This window comes from Bacillus rossius, chromosome 1 (genome assembly GCF_032445375.1).
Source record: "Bacillus rossius redtenbacheri isolate Brsri chromosome 1, Brsri_v3, whole genome shotgun sequence".
Classification (NCBI taxonomy): Eukaryota; Metazoa; Arthropoda; class Insecta; order Phasmatodea; family Bacillidae; genus Bacillus; species Bacillus rossius.
In genome coordinates this window covers 13759300-13776263 of record NC_086330.1, presented here as the reverse complement: position 1 = coordinate 13776263, position 16964 = coordinate 13759300, and the positions used below count along the sequence as shown (strand labels likewise).

At 37.7% G+C, this 16964-nt stretch overlaps 1 protein-coding gene across 1 annotated transcript in view; it reads left to right on the top strand.

Moving 5' to 3' along the window:
• The first annotated feature begins 1196 nt into the window (after window positions 1-1196).
• LOC134532287 (uncharacterized) overlaps window positions 1197-16964 on the top strand; it is a 40333-nt gene continuing 24565 nt past the window's right edge. The window contains exons 1-7 of the mRNA XM_063368709.1: window positions 1197-1355; window positions 3783-3915; window positions 8756-8961; window positions 9218-9445; window positions 11656-11819; window positions 12415-12611; window positions 12751-12959. Coding sequence (XP_063224779.1) covers window positions 3807-3915; window positions 8756-8961; window positions 9218-9445; window positions 11656-11819; window positions 12415-12611; window positions 12751-12959 — 1113 coding nt within the window. The 5' untranslated portion in view covers window positions 1197-1355; window positions 3783-3806. The remainder of the gene's footprint in view (window positions 1356-3782; window positions 3916-8755; window positions 8962-9217; window positions 9446-11655; window positions 11820-12414; window positions 12612-12750; window positions 12960-16964) is intronic.

Below are 16964 nucleotides of genomic sequence, written 5' to 3'. Positions count from 1 at the left end.
ATTTCAGTTTTTCTTTTTTAGATTAATATCACCAAAAAAAATTTAAATGTTGATTTTACTTAAAAGAAGTTGCCTGTATAATATGCTAGCAGACATTAATTTTTTAAGTCCTGAGGTTTCAATTGTAGCAATTCACAAATCTACTGGATTAATTGGGTTAGGCTTTTAGTATTTTGAAGTTATCTCAGACACACAAAACTGGTGTAGAAAATAATCAGGAAGTTATCGCATGGGTCAAGAGTAACATTTAAGGGAACGCCATAGTACCGCTGTGGTTTACATCCTTCTCCTGCTAAAGCAAGATGCAAGAGAGTGAAGCCTGTTTAGTTTCATCTTGGTAAATACATACACCTCTTGTCTGCGAGATGAGAAAATCTGTGGCAAAGATGGTTGATGTGTTGTGTTTGTGTATTAACTGAAGTGTAGATCAGTCTTTAAAGTGAGAAACATACATTAAAATAATTTAAATATACATGCTCATAATGTTCCAGACAAATTGCAAAACACGAAAATGAGGTGAATCAGATCACTGAATAACTACATGGGATTGTCTCTTTCTAGACATCTAGTAAATCACCTTTATAAAATAGGTGATTTACAAACAAAATAACTTTCTTAACTAATTTAATTAAAAAGAAGCATTTATTTTGAAAATAGCTTTTATAGCATCCGTAGCAAGATGCTAACATTTTCTGGCCCTTCTCATTGAAGCTGAATGTGCTCTCTGTTTTAATGAGTTGATTGTGTTTTCATATTCTCATTGCTGAGCAAAAAACATTTTAGTGATTTAAATTAGGTGCAACTGTATCAGTTAGTACCATAATAATAACTAATATTTATCTCAAAATTTTATGTGTTTGGTTCTGTCGTGGACACTTATCAGCTATACTTTACATAGGTACATGGTCATTTACTTAATTATATGTGATTTAAGTCTTCTGACATTAAGAGATAAAAGAGCACAATGGAAAAACAGTACCAAGATACAGTGTATTGGGTTAAAATGGGTGTAAGATACATTACAGTATGGTAGCATTAGCTTAGCATTAATTCTTTAAAAAGTTTTAATCAACAAAGAGAAATCTGATAAAATGAAAAAAGGAATTTTAACCTGTAATAATACTATAAAGGCATGTTTAATTTTTATTTTTACTTTACAGGCATTTCAGCATCTGCTTCTTTCTCTATGATAAAGTGTCAGTAAACAAAATATAAAAAATATTGACTACAGTATAATAACTTTTTGCTCTTCAGTGAAATTACCAGAGCTCAAAATAAGTTTGCATCTATTGCAGTATGTACTTATTGCTGACTGAAAAATATGTAATTTTGGTACTGTTTAAAAATTGATTCAGGTAAGAAAATATGTATAAAGTTTGTACTTGATTACTTTTGGTTGGAGGAAGGATTATGTGGTGAATGCGATGTAATCGAAATAACACCAAAATGGAATTTACTAATTTATTTCTATCAAAAATCTAAAAAAAATTAATTTCATAAATCTTCAGTTTGAACTTAAATGTTAAACAACGATGAACTTTGCATAAAAATTATTTGGTTTAGTAGAAATTTGTTTTTTTATAATTATAGTGGGAAAGTAAATATAAAAATAAAAGCATTTTAGTTTTTAGAAAAATCAATTGTTTAGTAAATGAAATCAAATATCTGATTATATACACACATGACTAACGGCTAGCCATAGAGGCCTGAAGCTCAGTCCCCCCCTCCCTCCCCGGACGGCAGTAGTCGTCCCAACCTGCGGGTTAAACCCACCGGCCGCCTACAGGGGTCAAGACAAGAACAGTCACTAGCCCGACTCAATATTTTTCAAAATTTGCATTAATTATTATTTAAAACACCTTTTAAAGTGTCTTAGGCCATAACTAAATTAACTTTGTTTTTACTAAGGCGAGTGTGCCATGTAATATAATTTAAACGCATTGGCATCTCCAGAGGGTAGCCCCAGGCCTACTCAACATTGTCAAAATTGAAAAAATTGAAATAAGGCCTTTTATAAAAAAATACACAGTTCATGTCAAACGTTAGGTTTAGTATTTTGAAAGGGGCAGATGGCAATGAAATGAAACTATAGATTCACCTGCAGATTTGAAACATTATACATTAACGTACTAAGTAGTAATGTTGTAATATCCACACAGGTTTAATCCTAACAGTTAATTTGGTGACCTCTATAGGTATTTAGTGTATTTTGTTGTCATGCAATCATACGTTTATAATAATTCTTATGATTAATACATTGTACATATTGGACTTCAGAGAGAAATAAATTACCCTCAGAAAGCCACAAAACCTACCATTTTTCATCAGAATTTTAAAAATCCTATGGGCCACCTTCTGATATGGAGGCCAGACTCCTGGTAGAGACCGTCTCCCAGAACTGTTCATACACCCCGGTGGTACAGTCCGGGCCCACTCAAAAATTAATCCTGGAGCCGCTCCTGTTTAAATGAAAGGTGTTTCTAATTACCAATTTTTTTGTATGTTTTGGCTTGAGGTGATGCTATCTCGTGCTTAGCGCTTTTTACTTTGGCAGTCTTTAACTTTGCTCACTGACTACTTCACTCTGGTAAGTATCATTGAACGAACCCCTTAACCTTCCATTAATCACTCCCCACGCATTCCTGGGTCTTTTTGCAGTGCAGGGCCTAACTCGACTTTTTCAATTTCACTTCGCCACGTGACCACGCCGCGAGGTTAGCAACTTACGGGACTGGCCGCCTCCGGAGAGATGTGTTTTGATTAACGAGCTGCACATGTCTACCGGCATTAACTTGAAACATAGCTTCACGGCTCTGACAGCTGAGCCCGATCATAGTTATCATTGAACTTATGGGATTGGCCGTCTCCAATCGAACCCTCCATTAAGACTGCTGCTCGGATCAGTGATAAGCTTAATGTGTAATTTGTTTTAAGGAACAGCAACGCAACTTTTTTGCCACGAGCCATATCTGTGTAGTGCAAATTACGTATTGATAGAACTACGTGTTTTGAAAACTCTCTATAGTCAATTACAAGTTTTAATTAATAGTAGTCAGGAATCAGCGCATTATGCTGGCCAGGAACTGTACTTTTGTAATTAGATTCTTAGCCTTCAAGCCTGGTGACACACTGGGGCTGTCAACCCACGCAAACAGCATTCGGTCAGACTTCGAGCTAGCCTGGCGCCCTCCCGAACATTTCCAGCAGTTCAGCACCAGTAACTGCAGGTGATGGCTAGAGATACATCATTAAGAAATACATAAAGAAATTGGGCTTCCAACGTTGCATATTGATGTATTTTTTATTAATATTTATAGCATTGTAATGACAAGATGGTGTCAAAAGGAAAAACACAAAATGTGGATCTGTGACAGCATCGGAAAGAAATTAAAACCAAATATATTTTTCCCCACTGCTTAAAGTTCCATTACCGCCATTTATTGTTCTGACGCAATGTGTGTAATTTTATATATTAATGCACATCATTATTGACATAAAACATTCATAAAAATCAAAATCATAACAATGAAATCATTAATTTTTGTAACAAAATTGGTCAAAACATAAAACCATAAAATCTTGGCACTAACTTTTGTTGTATTTATTATTATTTTTATTTGGCATTCACATCTCAAATGTGATATGATTAGAGATCTTTATTTATGAATATTTGCAACGTGGCCACAGACGGTTGGAGACAGACGGTCAAGCAAGGATGACGTGGGCACTGCAAGCACGTAGTTGGCCCTGAGGAACGGCGGTGACGGGGTAGTGTTGTTCAGGACCTGCCGTCGTCGCGTCCCGCCATGTCCGCCCGGGAGGACCACACCTGCAGCAGGGCTGCGGCCCCGGTCGCCGCCCCCACTCAGCAGCAGCTCGACAAGATGGCCGTCAGGAATCTGGACTCGTACATGGGTGAGCTGCACCGACCACTGTGGACTTCGTTACGCGTGCTGCACGTTGGCGCTACGGAAATATTGGTGACTGCCTTTTTTCTAAGCAGCACCATCAAGAGGAACCAAGGGCCGGAAGGAAAGTAAAATATTTTGGGGCCTCTCCCCATCACTACTTCACAAATTTTGAAACCCCAAAATATAAAAACCAAATTACTAAACTTTACTGTGGCCCTAACTGTGAAGGTCATCTGAGGTTTCGCATAACTCGCAAGGTTTCCAATGGATTTTATTAGCATTAGATTCGTAATTGATTTTTGTCCTTTCGATGCAAAACACTCATTAAAAAAATATTTTTAAACTTAACAACTCCCTCCGCCTCTCTGTCTTCCCTCCAGGTGTTCCGGCCCTGGGATCTTGTTCCCCCCCTACCCTTTCCCTATTTGTAAGTACCTACTGCATTTACTTGAAAATAATGTGACCCTGAATGTAATGCTGCCTCAAACTTGGTGATTGTGAAATGAGGATGAATACGTTTTTGAGTGGAAATGCGTAATGCTTTGAAAATTATTTAATCTTGTAACTTTATAAGGTGTTCACTGAAAGAAGGATTGATTTTCACCGCCTCTGTTATGGCAGCAAGCGGCATGTAGAAAATAAATTTGAGTTTTATGGCTGCAGTTCCAAAGTGTTCCTCAATAAGCAAAGAACGCCGCATTAGGCATAGTTGTGGCACATGGGAGCCGTACGGAAGAGGACAGACTCCATTACTGCTCTCTCTCTTCCTTCCCCCTCCCTTCCACCTCTCTGCACCGTCACACCAAGGCTCCAGAAGCAGTGAATAAGATCAGACTAGTGCAGGGGTCGGCAACCTTTTGAGTCGGAAGAGCCAAAAATTACAATTTACAAAATTTCAAAGTTTTTAAAGAGCCACAAAAAATTTTCTTGCCAACAATAAATAGTACTTGCATAATAAAGTTTTTTGATAAAAAAAACTAATCTATTTATTCATAAGAAAAATTTATTCATATATAAGTAGTGTTTTTTCACAACAAATTAGATCATATATATGGTCTTATTAGATAATTACTTATTATATTAGTAAAAAATTAAAACAATTAAACACTTACTAACAGCACAGCCCGTAAGTACTAGTGAAACGAAAACCTCGGGCGGATGACAAATTGATAATTTAACTGCTTGATGACATATTGTTTAGTAAAATATAACAAGCGTGGGGAAAAAACCAGGTTTACTACTGGTTTGTAATAAAAAAGTATTTTCTGTATAAATGACCTGGTGATGCAGTATTTCTGGTACGGAACTAAAGAGCCGCAGCTTCACATCCAAAGAGCCGCATGTGGCTCGCGAGCCGCAGGTTGCCGACCCCTGGACTAGTGGGATAAGTGTCGCAGGTAACCGGCAGAATGCGTAGTTTCCCAACTAAGCTGTTGCCATTGTTAGGTGCTGCTAGTAGCTCTGTTCATCCGTGCTCTTCCAGCAGCAAGATGTAATTTTGTGATTATGATGCGACTCCCACTTTCAGTTTCAGCAGTTTTACTAAAAAATCACTGCATTATTTTTGGGTTGATAATATTCTCACTATTTTATTATACCTAGTGGTACTTTAAAGTGGCAAATTGCTATAACTTCGAAATATGTTAATTTGCACATATACAAAATTTAAAAAAAAATGTATAGGTTAGTTTACGAAAAGAAAGAATTCCTGTAAACTTTTCCACCCAGATGCTTAGTTTTGTTCTAATTTTACATAAATTACATTTAAATTTCATGACTTATTAGTGACAAATATTATTTTTTGTTGCACGGATGACAGATGTAACTATGTATATTTATGTCGATTTTTGTGTTGATAATTTTGCATTCTCCATTGTAAACCAAACTGCAGTTAAGACGATCAAAAAGGACGGAAGGGTTAAAATTAAATGCGCTCAAAATCACTTCAACGCTAACAAAAGTTATTTTTATAATACCGAGGGCGTACCGGTGTTAAGGTTTGAATACTGGTGGAAATTAATGGGTGCCACCACGTGAGTGGGCACGTGGACCCGGCGTGAAACTCTAACTCAGGGCGTTACGTGGCCCGTGTGTGGCGAGATATTAGCCCTCCTGATTTTCAACGCAACACCTGTCCCTAACTAAGCCCGCTCTCAGCGTCGGGCACGCTTCTAATTAACCGCAGTGGGCTCTTAGGGCATCCCACACGCCACTGACCAGGTTAAGGACCCAAGTGGCCCCCCCGAACACAAAGACACGTGACTCAAGGTGGTTTTATTTACTCACGTTACACGCCCTTATACAATCCTTCCTTGATACTGTTAGAAAACGCCCGAGGCACGAATCGAATTAGATGAGGAGGCGAACCACGCACGTGGTCGCCTCAAGCCGTTACTTATCACACAGATGACCGAAAAACTCCGGAGAGTAAATAATTATTAATGAAGCAGTCTCTCCGACCGAGAGAGGCCCCGAGGATAAAATGAAAACGATCTGAATAAATTACTTAACAGAACTACTTCTCGGTGAAACAACGGTGATGTCCTCGGGGTGTCTGCAGAGACGTCCGCTCTCGGCCGGCTGAAGAAGGAGACTGGGGAGAGACAAGGGTTGCGGAAGGCAACATGGCGCCCTTCGTGCCGAACACAATTACCGTTAACAACTTAGCTATTGCGTGCCCCGGATTATTATTGAAAATAACATAAACTCTTTACAATAATAGCACATCACATCCATACCCAGACCGCCTGTAATAATTACTTCTATGATAGAAAACAGTTTAAATCAAGTTATGTGCTAGTTCCTCCGCCGCCCACTAGGGAGCGTCCTTGTCCGTGCTTGCACGTATTTTATTACAAAACATCATAATTTAATTAAACAAAAGACACTCACATACATAGCCGTCGTGACACTATTTTGGGGCGAAAAGAAAAGGATTACAATAATTATTAATACATATTAGGGGTGCGGCGCACTGCAGCTAAGCGCCCTCTTGCCGGGCTAGCAACACACGCACACACGCACGCACAAGCGGGAGGTTTGAACAGAGATGGTGGTTGGGCGGTGGCATATCGGGCTCAAAGGGGCCGCAGGCCCGGACGACGTCAATACTTTTAAGATGAACTCGTTCATCAATAATTTACCACAACATATTGGTGGGTTGTACCATGTAATGTACTTACTATGTTGTAGTGTATTTAGTCAAAATGATAATTATCACTTTTAGCAGAAGATCTAAATTAAGATGGAATGATGCAAAAACTTAAAAACACAGTACAGTGCTAATGAATTCCAATTCCCAAAAAGACAGGTGCTCAAATTGCTATAAAAAGGTGTTTCTAAAATTTAAATCACAAAATGATACTTTTTAAGTCAAAAGGCAGTACGAAGTTCAACTGTGAATGCACTTCAAAGATTTTATCAATGCAAATTGTATATCAAAAGTTATATCACACTATGTATTACTAAAAATTTTATATTAAATAATGAAACTTTTATGATTCTGATCCAGTTAATTTTCTTAGGAAAGAAAATGCTTTAAAACTTTTTTTTACATTAAAATGTATTAATATTTTTTTAATGTTACATGTGTTAATGTTGTAGCTTTAAAACATTTCAGAATATCAATTAGTTTGTTACAACAAGTACTAAAGCCACTCTCAATGGTTCATTGAAACATTATATTAAAAAAAAATAGAACATGTCAAAAACAATTTTTGATGGAATCTGAACATTCAAAGATGACCTCAATTGTAACCTATGCTATTAGTAAAGTCATTTGCCATTTAAGGGATTGAATTCAATAAAATTTAAGGTGATATTAAGGAAAATTTAATCATTTAAATTGCTCTTTACACTTGTTCCAACTTACAACATAGTATTTGAACACCTTCTTGACTGCAAGAAAACACTCAGCAAGAAGTCGGTAGTGTTCAGATTATCTGGAATCTCTAAAGACAAATTACAGGAAACTTGGAATTGCATTATGCATTAGATATGAATTGATTTTCAAAATTAATTTTTTTTTTGTTCAGCAATTGACTGTTACTGCTTTAGCGCGAGGTAGTGTTTTTGTGGCAAAATTTCAATGAAATGTCTTTTATGTAATTACTCTATTTAAAATTTTTTTGACGTGATAACGTCTTATAAATCGATGAACGCCGGCTGCACGCACGAAAAGTTGTCACGTTCCGCCTGAGCCGAGCGTGCAAGGAACCGGCCAACCACCGTGCGAGAAAATCTTCTATGATATCAAACAGGTTAAGGCGGGCTTTTTAACTAATTGTTCGTGATTATATTTAAACAAATTATTTAAATTAAAATTTGCAAAAACTGTAAATAATATTTGAAAATTAAAAATATGCCATTTTTCATCAATGCTTTCTTATGACGTTATCACGTAAAACTATCGTCCGTAAACCGACTTTACAGACAACCCCCTTTTAATAAAAATCAAAGACTTTTTTTCGTTTTTTCGTGCGTGCAGCCGGGGTTCATCAATTTATAAGACGTTATCATGTTAAAAAAATTTTAAATAGAGTAATTACATAAAAGACATTTCATTGAAATTTTTTCACAAAAATACTACCTCGCGCTAAAGCAGTAACAGTCAATTGCTGAACAAAAAAAAAGTAATTTTGAAAATCAATTCATATCTAATGCGTAAAGCAATTCCAAGTTTCCTGTAATTTGTCTTTAGAGATTCCAGATAATCTGAACACTACCGACTTCTTGCTGAGTGTTTTCTTGCAGTCAAGACATTTAAGTGAAATTCAGGCACAGGTAATCTTAACTCATGTCAATCAGCATCCTCGTATGCGTGAGACCTGGACCGGTGTGTCCAGAGGCTGTGTCTAAGCCCTCGCAGACGCTCGAGCGCATAAAGGAGAAGCGCCGTGCACGCCACGCGCAGGCGCTGAGCGACATGGAGCGAGAGATGGCGGCCGTGAGCGCGAGCACCGAGCAACAAGTGCAGTTCCAGGTGGACGCCTTGAACGGGTACATCGACGAACAAACTGCCAAGATTAAAGGATTATGCGAACGTGTACAGGTTAGCGCCACGTCTGAATACCACATTTATGAGCTAATAGTTTTTGACGTGATAACGTCTTATAAATCGATGAACTTATTGAAACCACATATGTTACTGTTACAGGAACTTTGATAAAATAATACTGATGTGAGTATTGAAAAATTTGTCAATATATATAAGTGTAAGTTACTCTGAATTTATTCCAACTGCAGAGGACATGTACTCAGTCTAAATACTGGCCATGAAAGTTTACATTACACTTTTTTGTCTCAAGGTACCAACTGCAAGAAAAAATCAATTTGAAGAAACCATTCAGACAGCGAGAGACATCACTCTAGACAAAAAGCAGCATGTTGCAATGTTCACTGAGAAGGTGGTTGAGTTTGAAAGAATTAGACTGGAGGAGTTGAAGAATATTCTAAAAAAATACTATGAACTAATGTGTGAGATACAGTACGAAACGCTGTATGATGTGCAGAAGTTTTTCGAGCATAGAATTATGGTGAGTTATCTAATGATACGTTTCTGCTATACTTGTAATGATTCGTCAGTTTCTTATCTTATTAACATCTAAATATTTGGTAGTTTCGCAGACATTCGCAAGTGCCCAGGGAGTGGGTTTCTGCTCTGTTGCTATGAGCGCACTCTCTGTACTTGCTACGTGTCTTGTGTGGGGTCCTGAGGGTGATCTATTGTGAGACTGCCGGCATGTCGTGTTGGCTGCAGTGGTCATTCCAAGTATGCAGGGAAGCAGATCACGTAAGTTCCAAAACTGAAAGTCAAAGTATGCACAAAATTCTTTTTTAAAATGGCCTTGACTCATACATTCATTTTTTTTTCTTATGTTGAGTAGGAACAAGCATAAATATAACCGGACATGGTTGCTGATGGAAAGAGCTGTTAGCAAGTCTTCCTTGAATATAGCCTTCAGTGGCACCAGGACATTAAACATGTCTCATGTCTACTTACAGTAAATACATGGGTGAGAGATAAATACATGGCTGAGAGCTCACATAGCGCTGACGAGGCGTACTTAACCAGGAGTTAAATGGGGCAGGGAAAAGCTATGGTATAATTTATTTACTGTTGGCTCGACCGATTAAGAAAATTGTAGTTCTGATGGTTAGATCATTTTGTTATGTTTTCAGTGTGATGTTTATTTTTTATTAAATGCTTCCATCACGAGTAAGAGTCGATGGTGAGCATTTGAGCTGTAGCGTGACTTTCTCGAGACGAGGAAGCTGGTTCGAGTAAACATTTCCAATTGATTAAAAAAAATTTACAAGCTTTAGGGTGCAGTCAGATGTTTCTGAGCATGGTTTTCAGCTTGGAGGTTTGATCGCTCTTCGCCTCTATATACATAACTGTGTGATATAATCATAACTGTTCTTCCAGTGAGAGTTATTAGTTCCATTCACTGGTGTGAAGTTGCTGGCTTATTTTAATTCATCTTCGCAAATGGTGTGTGTGCTGCCTGAGTGTAGATGGGCAGTGACAAATTGTAAAACTTTAGCTGATGTAAATAATTTGACTTCATCTCTGGGCAATATCTTTCATTCCACAACTACAGTGTAACTGTCGTGGAAAGTTTCTGAAATTTCTTGAAAGAGTCAACTTGTGTGCAATTTTGTAAGTAGAAAATTATTTATACTTGTTAAATCAGCTCATTCGCTCCCGCCTAGACAGTTGGGGTTTGATTACCAGCGGAATCAGACCCAGATAAGTGTATCGAAAGTGATAAACGTGGCGGTCTTTGCCGTTAACCGCTGGGTTCATCTCGTCAATGCTTCGCTCACATCTCTAAATGACCTTGATATTGACAATACGGCAAGTCATTACGAATTATTTTAATTTACAGAAGAGACTCAATTAACGAAGTTAATGTGAACCTGGATGTAATAAGAAAATAGTCTTGGTTTTCAATTGGCCCGGCGGTATCCTTATTTCGGCTAATGTTTTTCCAGCTTTTCTTCAGTTTAGATTCTTACACCTCACTCTATGATTTGCCCAATGAGTAAATGTCATCTTTGAGATTAATTTTCTTTATGTTTTTTTTTTTTACAGCAGTTAGATAATTTTCTAGGTCCTGAAGAAATGATTCAACAGTCTTTACCTGTAAAGGCGCTTCAGGTTGGTTCGAACGATACGGAACCTTGGGTAGTTGGAGCTCAGTTAATTGAGACTCTAACTGTATTCTTATTGGGCAAGAAAACTTCTAAACCGGGAATGTACTAGGCAGGAACGGCTCCAGGAAGACTGCTCTGGAGGGACTATCGTAGAAATAAAAGATGCTGTTGCAAAACATATTATTAAGTATGTCAAGAGTGGCCTTGGAATATTTACAAATTTATGTCCTCAAAAAAACTGAATCACTAATGTTTCATACAACATATTATGAGACAGAAGTTTAACACGTGAATTCAATTATTTAAATACCTGCACTTAAATATACCCTCCTGAAAAGTTTGGGCTAAAAGGATCTATAGCCCCCCATGCTCCCCCCCCCCCAAACTCCTCTGGAGCCGTGCTCGGTACTTGGTGTTTCATAGGGTTTTATGTTTCTCAGTCATGCATAGGGGCTGAAGGCTCCGAACCAAGTGGACACATGAGTTTGAGCCATGTCGTGTTGGGATCGAACCTGCCAGTCTCGCCACGTAAGCACAACGCTTGTGCTTATGACAGCGGTTACAGCGGTGGCCTTTTGCACGGCAGGAAGTGAACCAGCTCGCCCTGAACAACCTGCGAGGCTACGAGGACGTGAAGCTGCAGCTGACGCAGCTGGCCCACGGGCAGCTGCTCGACGCGTGCGGCCAGCTGCAGCTGCTCCGGGGCACCTGGGCGGAGTGGCAGCGGGAGCTGGCCGACATCGCCGTCACGTGAGTGGCCGCGACTCTGCGTCGGAACTGCTGGCGCCGGTGCCGGACCGGAGTGGGGCGTCGATCTGTCGTTCATGGAGACCTTTACTATCTCAAACACCTTGTAGGCGGGGACAATATCACATGGTGAATTGCGATCAAACCGATATAACACCTAAGAGCATGTATATAACACCAAAATGCAACTGATATAATAAAATTAGGCAATATTTTTAAAATAAAAAAACCTAATATTTTAATAACGGACGGTCTCCAGGTAAAAGGTAACAAGTCACATTTTCGTGATTTTTAGATTTTTCCAGCAATAAACTCTTTAAGTATACTTAGAATTTATGTAATGTATTTTTAATCATTGGCAACTATGTTGATAAATATGTTGGTAAATAAGAGAATAATGCAAGAAAAATTTAAGTGTTTTTAAATTCAATTTTTATCTAAGAGTTTTTTGTTTCTCCTGCAAAAAATTGAATTCTTGACTTGTTACCTTTTACCCGGAGACCGTCCAATATATTTAATTCAACGAATTAATTTATTCAGCGTGAAGGTTGTACCAAAACGTACGTACTTGATAGATTTTCCGGCCGACTTGCTGCAGGGACTATGCTGCTCAGATGGAAGACTGCGAGCCCCAATTCTTCAACAGTTGGGAAGGAAGGAACCTCCTGGAAGTGTTTAAGGACAGGCGGCTCCAGCTGGAGAGACTGGTGTCAGAGTGGCCTGAACACATAGACTATCCTCCGAGCAAGGACATGTGTCCCACCGAAGAGCTCCAGAAGGTGCTTGGAAACCTCGGTATGCTTTCTCACGGATATGCTCTGTGTTGTGTTCTAGGTTTGCAAATGCTGGATTTGTACTTTTTACTTTCCTTTGCGACTGTACATGCGATCTCACTCGACCGTTTTTAATTTGGTATATATATTTTTTTTTTCAGATAGTGCAGCAAAAAATCTCTTGAGTTCGTATCAGTTAGCTGTTCAACAATCGATTGTCAAGTTCCGCAGCTGGTTGAAAGATTTACGTCGTAAGCTCCTCGCAGACGGTATCTGTGACGCAGAGCAAGTTGAGTGTATGGAGGGTAATCATGAGAAATTACTGACACAAACAGAATCCTTGCTGGATAATGAAGTTAAGGGCGTTCAGGTAATCATACACTGTAGTCATTTTATAAGTGTATTTTCTGTGATTAAGAATACTGGTAACAAAATCACTATCATTTTATAATCATTTTTTTTGTTGGCAATTAATGAAATTATTTTTCAGTAAAGTTGAACAAATATATCGTGGGCTTGCAAGGAAAAGGCACTAAGTCCAAAAATGCAGAAAATTATATTTTCATAGTAATAAGTCCAAAAGTATGTGTTTTATGTACAGGGAAAAAGCACTAAGTCATATCTCATAACAACACCTCAACAATGTAAAAACATAAAATCACTAAGTCCGATGTAGACTCGTATTGTCAGAGAAAAAGCACTAAGTGCACTTAATGCTTTTTGTCTGTATACTTTAATTCAAATCTACAATGAATTGTATAAGCAGAATGCATTAAGTCAATAATCGATACTATGTCAATAATCGATCACATAGATCAATAGGGATCTAGTAAGCAGTGATCAACAGTGTTTAATGTAGGTCAGGTTAATTTACATGGGTGATGAACAATAATGCGTTACTAGAATGAATAGAGGAAGAATTATTGTGGAGTTAGCTTTGCAGCAAGCTAATGAAGTAGCAGGTAAGCAATTCTTTTAATAACATTAATTTGTGAAATTAACATTAAGTTTAATGATTTCAGGTTATAGTGTAGTAAAAAGCTTACTGGCAACTGTAAAACAGTTGCCATTTTTACCATTTTCAAAACAATTAGAAAGAGATTATTGTTTTGAATTAGCTCATGTAAATGGGAAATCAAATCTAACTGATCCATCAAAATTTGGCATCGTGTTGGATACAGTCTCAATTGAATTCCCATGTAAACACGCAATGTATTAAAAATGTTTGTAAATAGACCAATGGCTTTGGAGTTTACCTGTTTAGCCAGTAAACCACTGAATTAAAAGTAGATAAAATATTTTATTGATAGTTTCCATTATCAATTCATTAAAACTATTCTTACGTACTGAATTGCAACATTGACAATGTGTGTTGCAAATGAATAGTTTTCGGGCTACTGGAATATAATTTACTGCAACAATTATGTTCCAGGATGCAGCACACAAATAAATTCCCCAGAAAGTTCATCAATTACCAGCGAACAAGAAGCTGTTTCAAACACTTTACGTCATGATGTTCTCGGAAGTGATTTTTCAGATGTGGATCCTGATTACAAGCCTGACTCTGACATGTCAGAAGGTAACTCTATAATGTCAATACATAAGACGCATGAAAATTATTGTAATATACATTAAAATTAAAAGTAAATTTGATTCCATCAATCCCTTCTGCTTTGTTTTAGATGACAAAACACCGAAGAGATGCGCAGCTCGAGCAGATGTTAGCAGTGGAAGCAGGTGGAGAAAAAGGAACCCTAGCAAATGGAAGCGCAATGTAGAAAAGGAAAAACGTAAGGGTGGTTTGCCTCATAAAATAAAACATTTGCAACGTGCTGCTAAAGTTCCTAAAACTGTAAACTGTTTAATGTGTAGATTTAAATGTGCTCAAACGTTTTCTGAAGAAAAACGAAAGGAGATCTGTTCGACTTACTGGAAGCTAGATGATTATCGAAGACAAAAAGACTTCATTCTTCACTGTGTTACGAGCAGTACACCAGAGAGGAGGAGACTCCGCCAGGACAGTGGCACACATCGTACAGATGCCAAAAAGTATTTCTTTGAACAAGAAGGAGAAAGAATTAGAGTTTGCCAAGCTTTTTTCCTGAAAACCCTATGCATTAGCAACAAGGTCATTCTGACTGCATTTAAGCACAAAAGCATGTGTGGCAGTTTTTCAGGTGAGGATTTGCGAGGAAAACATCCACCAGCAAACAAGACAAAACCAGAAGTAATAGAAGATGTTAAATGCCATATTGAGAGTTTTCCTGTTGTAGAATCACATTATTCAAGGAAATCCACAAAGCGTTTATACCTAGATAGCAAACTTAGCATTGCACAAATGTACCATTTATACACAGATAAATGCAAGAACGAAGGGAAAATGCCTGCTTCTCAAATAACATACAGGAGAATTTTTGGTAACGAGTACAACATGTCATTTTATAAGCCGAAAAAGGACCGGTGCAGTTTGTGTGCAAAATATGATAATGCCACACATGAAGAAAAGTTAAGACTTCAAGAACAATACTGTGCACATCAGAAACGGAAAGAAGAATGCAATACGGCCAAGTCCATTGATAAAGAAAGAGCAACAACAGATCCAAGCTTTGTGTCAGCCATATTTGATTTGCAGTCAGTGCTCCAAATTCCATCTTCAGATGTCAGCCAACTGTACTATAGTAGAAAACTCTGTGCCTATAATTTCACAGTTTATGAGTGTAGCACGAACACAAATTCGGCATACTGTTTTGCATGGACAGAAATCAATGGCAAAAGGGGCAGTACAGAAATTGGTACTTGTTTGTTCGATTATTTGACAGGCCTTCCGGAACAGGTAACTGAGGTCTCATTGTTTTCGGACACTTGTGGAGGCCAAAATAGGAACAAACATGTTGCAGCACTCCTTTTGTATGCTGTACAAACTACGCATCTTCAAGAAATTGAACACAAGTTCTTGGAGAGTGGACACACGTACATGGAAGTAGATTCAATGCACAGTGCCATTGAAAAGGCTAAGAAATACGTCCCAGTGTACAGTATGCAGGACTGGTTGGTAATATTCAGAATCGCTCGATCAAAACGACTTCGGAATAAGAGAAATGAGCCATACATCGTAAAGGAATTAAAATATTCTGATTTATACAACATTCAACAGCTGACTCAGTTGCTGATGAAAAACACAACAAAAGATGTTACTGGTGCTACTGTTAAATGGCTCCAAGTAAAGTGCTTCAAGTACTCTAAAGAAGCTCCTTGGGTTTTACAGTACAAGTACGAACATTCTGGTGAATATCAAGCAATCAGGGTTCTTGGAAAAGGGCGGCCTGCATGTCCAAAGCAGTTGTTAAAAGCATACTCCAACCCATTGCCAATCAGTGTTGCAAAGAAGAACGATCTCCAAAAACTCTGCCGATCTGGTATTATTCCCGAAGAACTACATGGTTGGTACAATAATTTACCAACATCTGACACTATAACTGACATACTTCCAGGACCTGCTGTTGAAGATAGTGGAAGTGATGATTCAGAAGATGATCACTAAGAAGCTGATGAAGAAACTCATCTTTATAAATGACAGTGATTATACTAGGAAGACAGAGTGTGTGCATAAACTTGCCGAGTTAGCCTCGAGCGTGATTGTCGTACTTTAATTAAAGGACAGTTGAAATTGTTAGTTCCAGTGTCTTTAAATTTTAGTAATTTAGCCAGACTTTGTTAAATTCCAAATTTGTATTACAATAACTGCTAAAAAGGGAAGTTTGTGCAATGTTTTGTGAGACTATCAAGTTACACATTTATCAATCAGTGTGACAGTTGTCATTTTCAGATCCTACGTCTTTAAATAGAAGTTAAATAGCCAGATTTTGTTAAACGTAAAAATGTGTATTACCACAATACCAATTAATACAGTAATTTGCAACGTTTTGTGAAGTAACTGTCAAGTGACACATTTTTCAATCAGTGCGACAGTTTTCATTGTTCCTGTGGCTTTAAATTGTTATAAAAGAGCCAGTCTTTGTAACATTTTTGTTATTCCTGTGTTTATGAATTGTAATAAAAAGCCACACTTTGTTACACTTTTAGTTTGTGTCTTTAAAGTGTAGTAAAATAGCTAGACTATGCTAACATGTACAATAATGCTAAGAATGCAGTGAGTGCAAAATTTGAGAAGAACACACCTATCAAGTGACACATTTTTCAATAGTGTGACAGTTGTCATTTTTACTTTCTGTGTGTCTTTTTACTGTATTAGAATGGTCCGATTTTGTTGAACTTAAAAATGAGTATTACGAGGAAGAATAATGTGTGCAATATTGTGTTAAGTTATTATTTAGTAGCATTTAAGTGAGCCAAACAGAGACAGTTACAGTTAGTA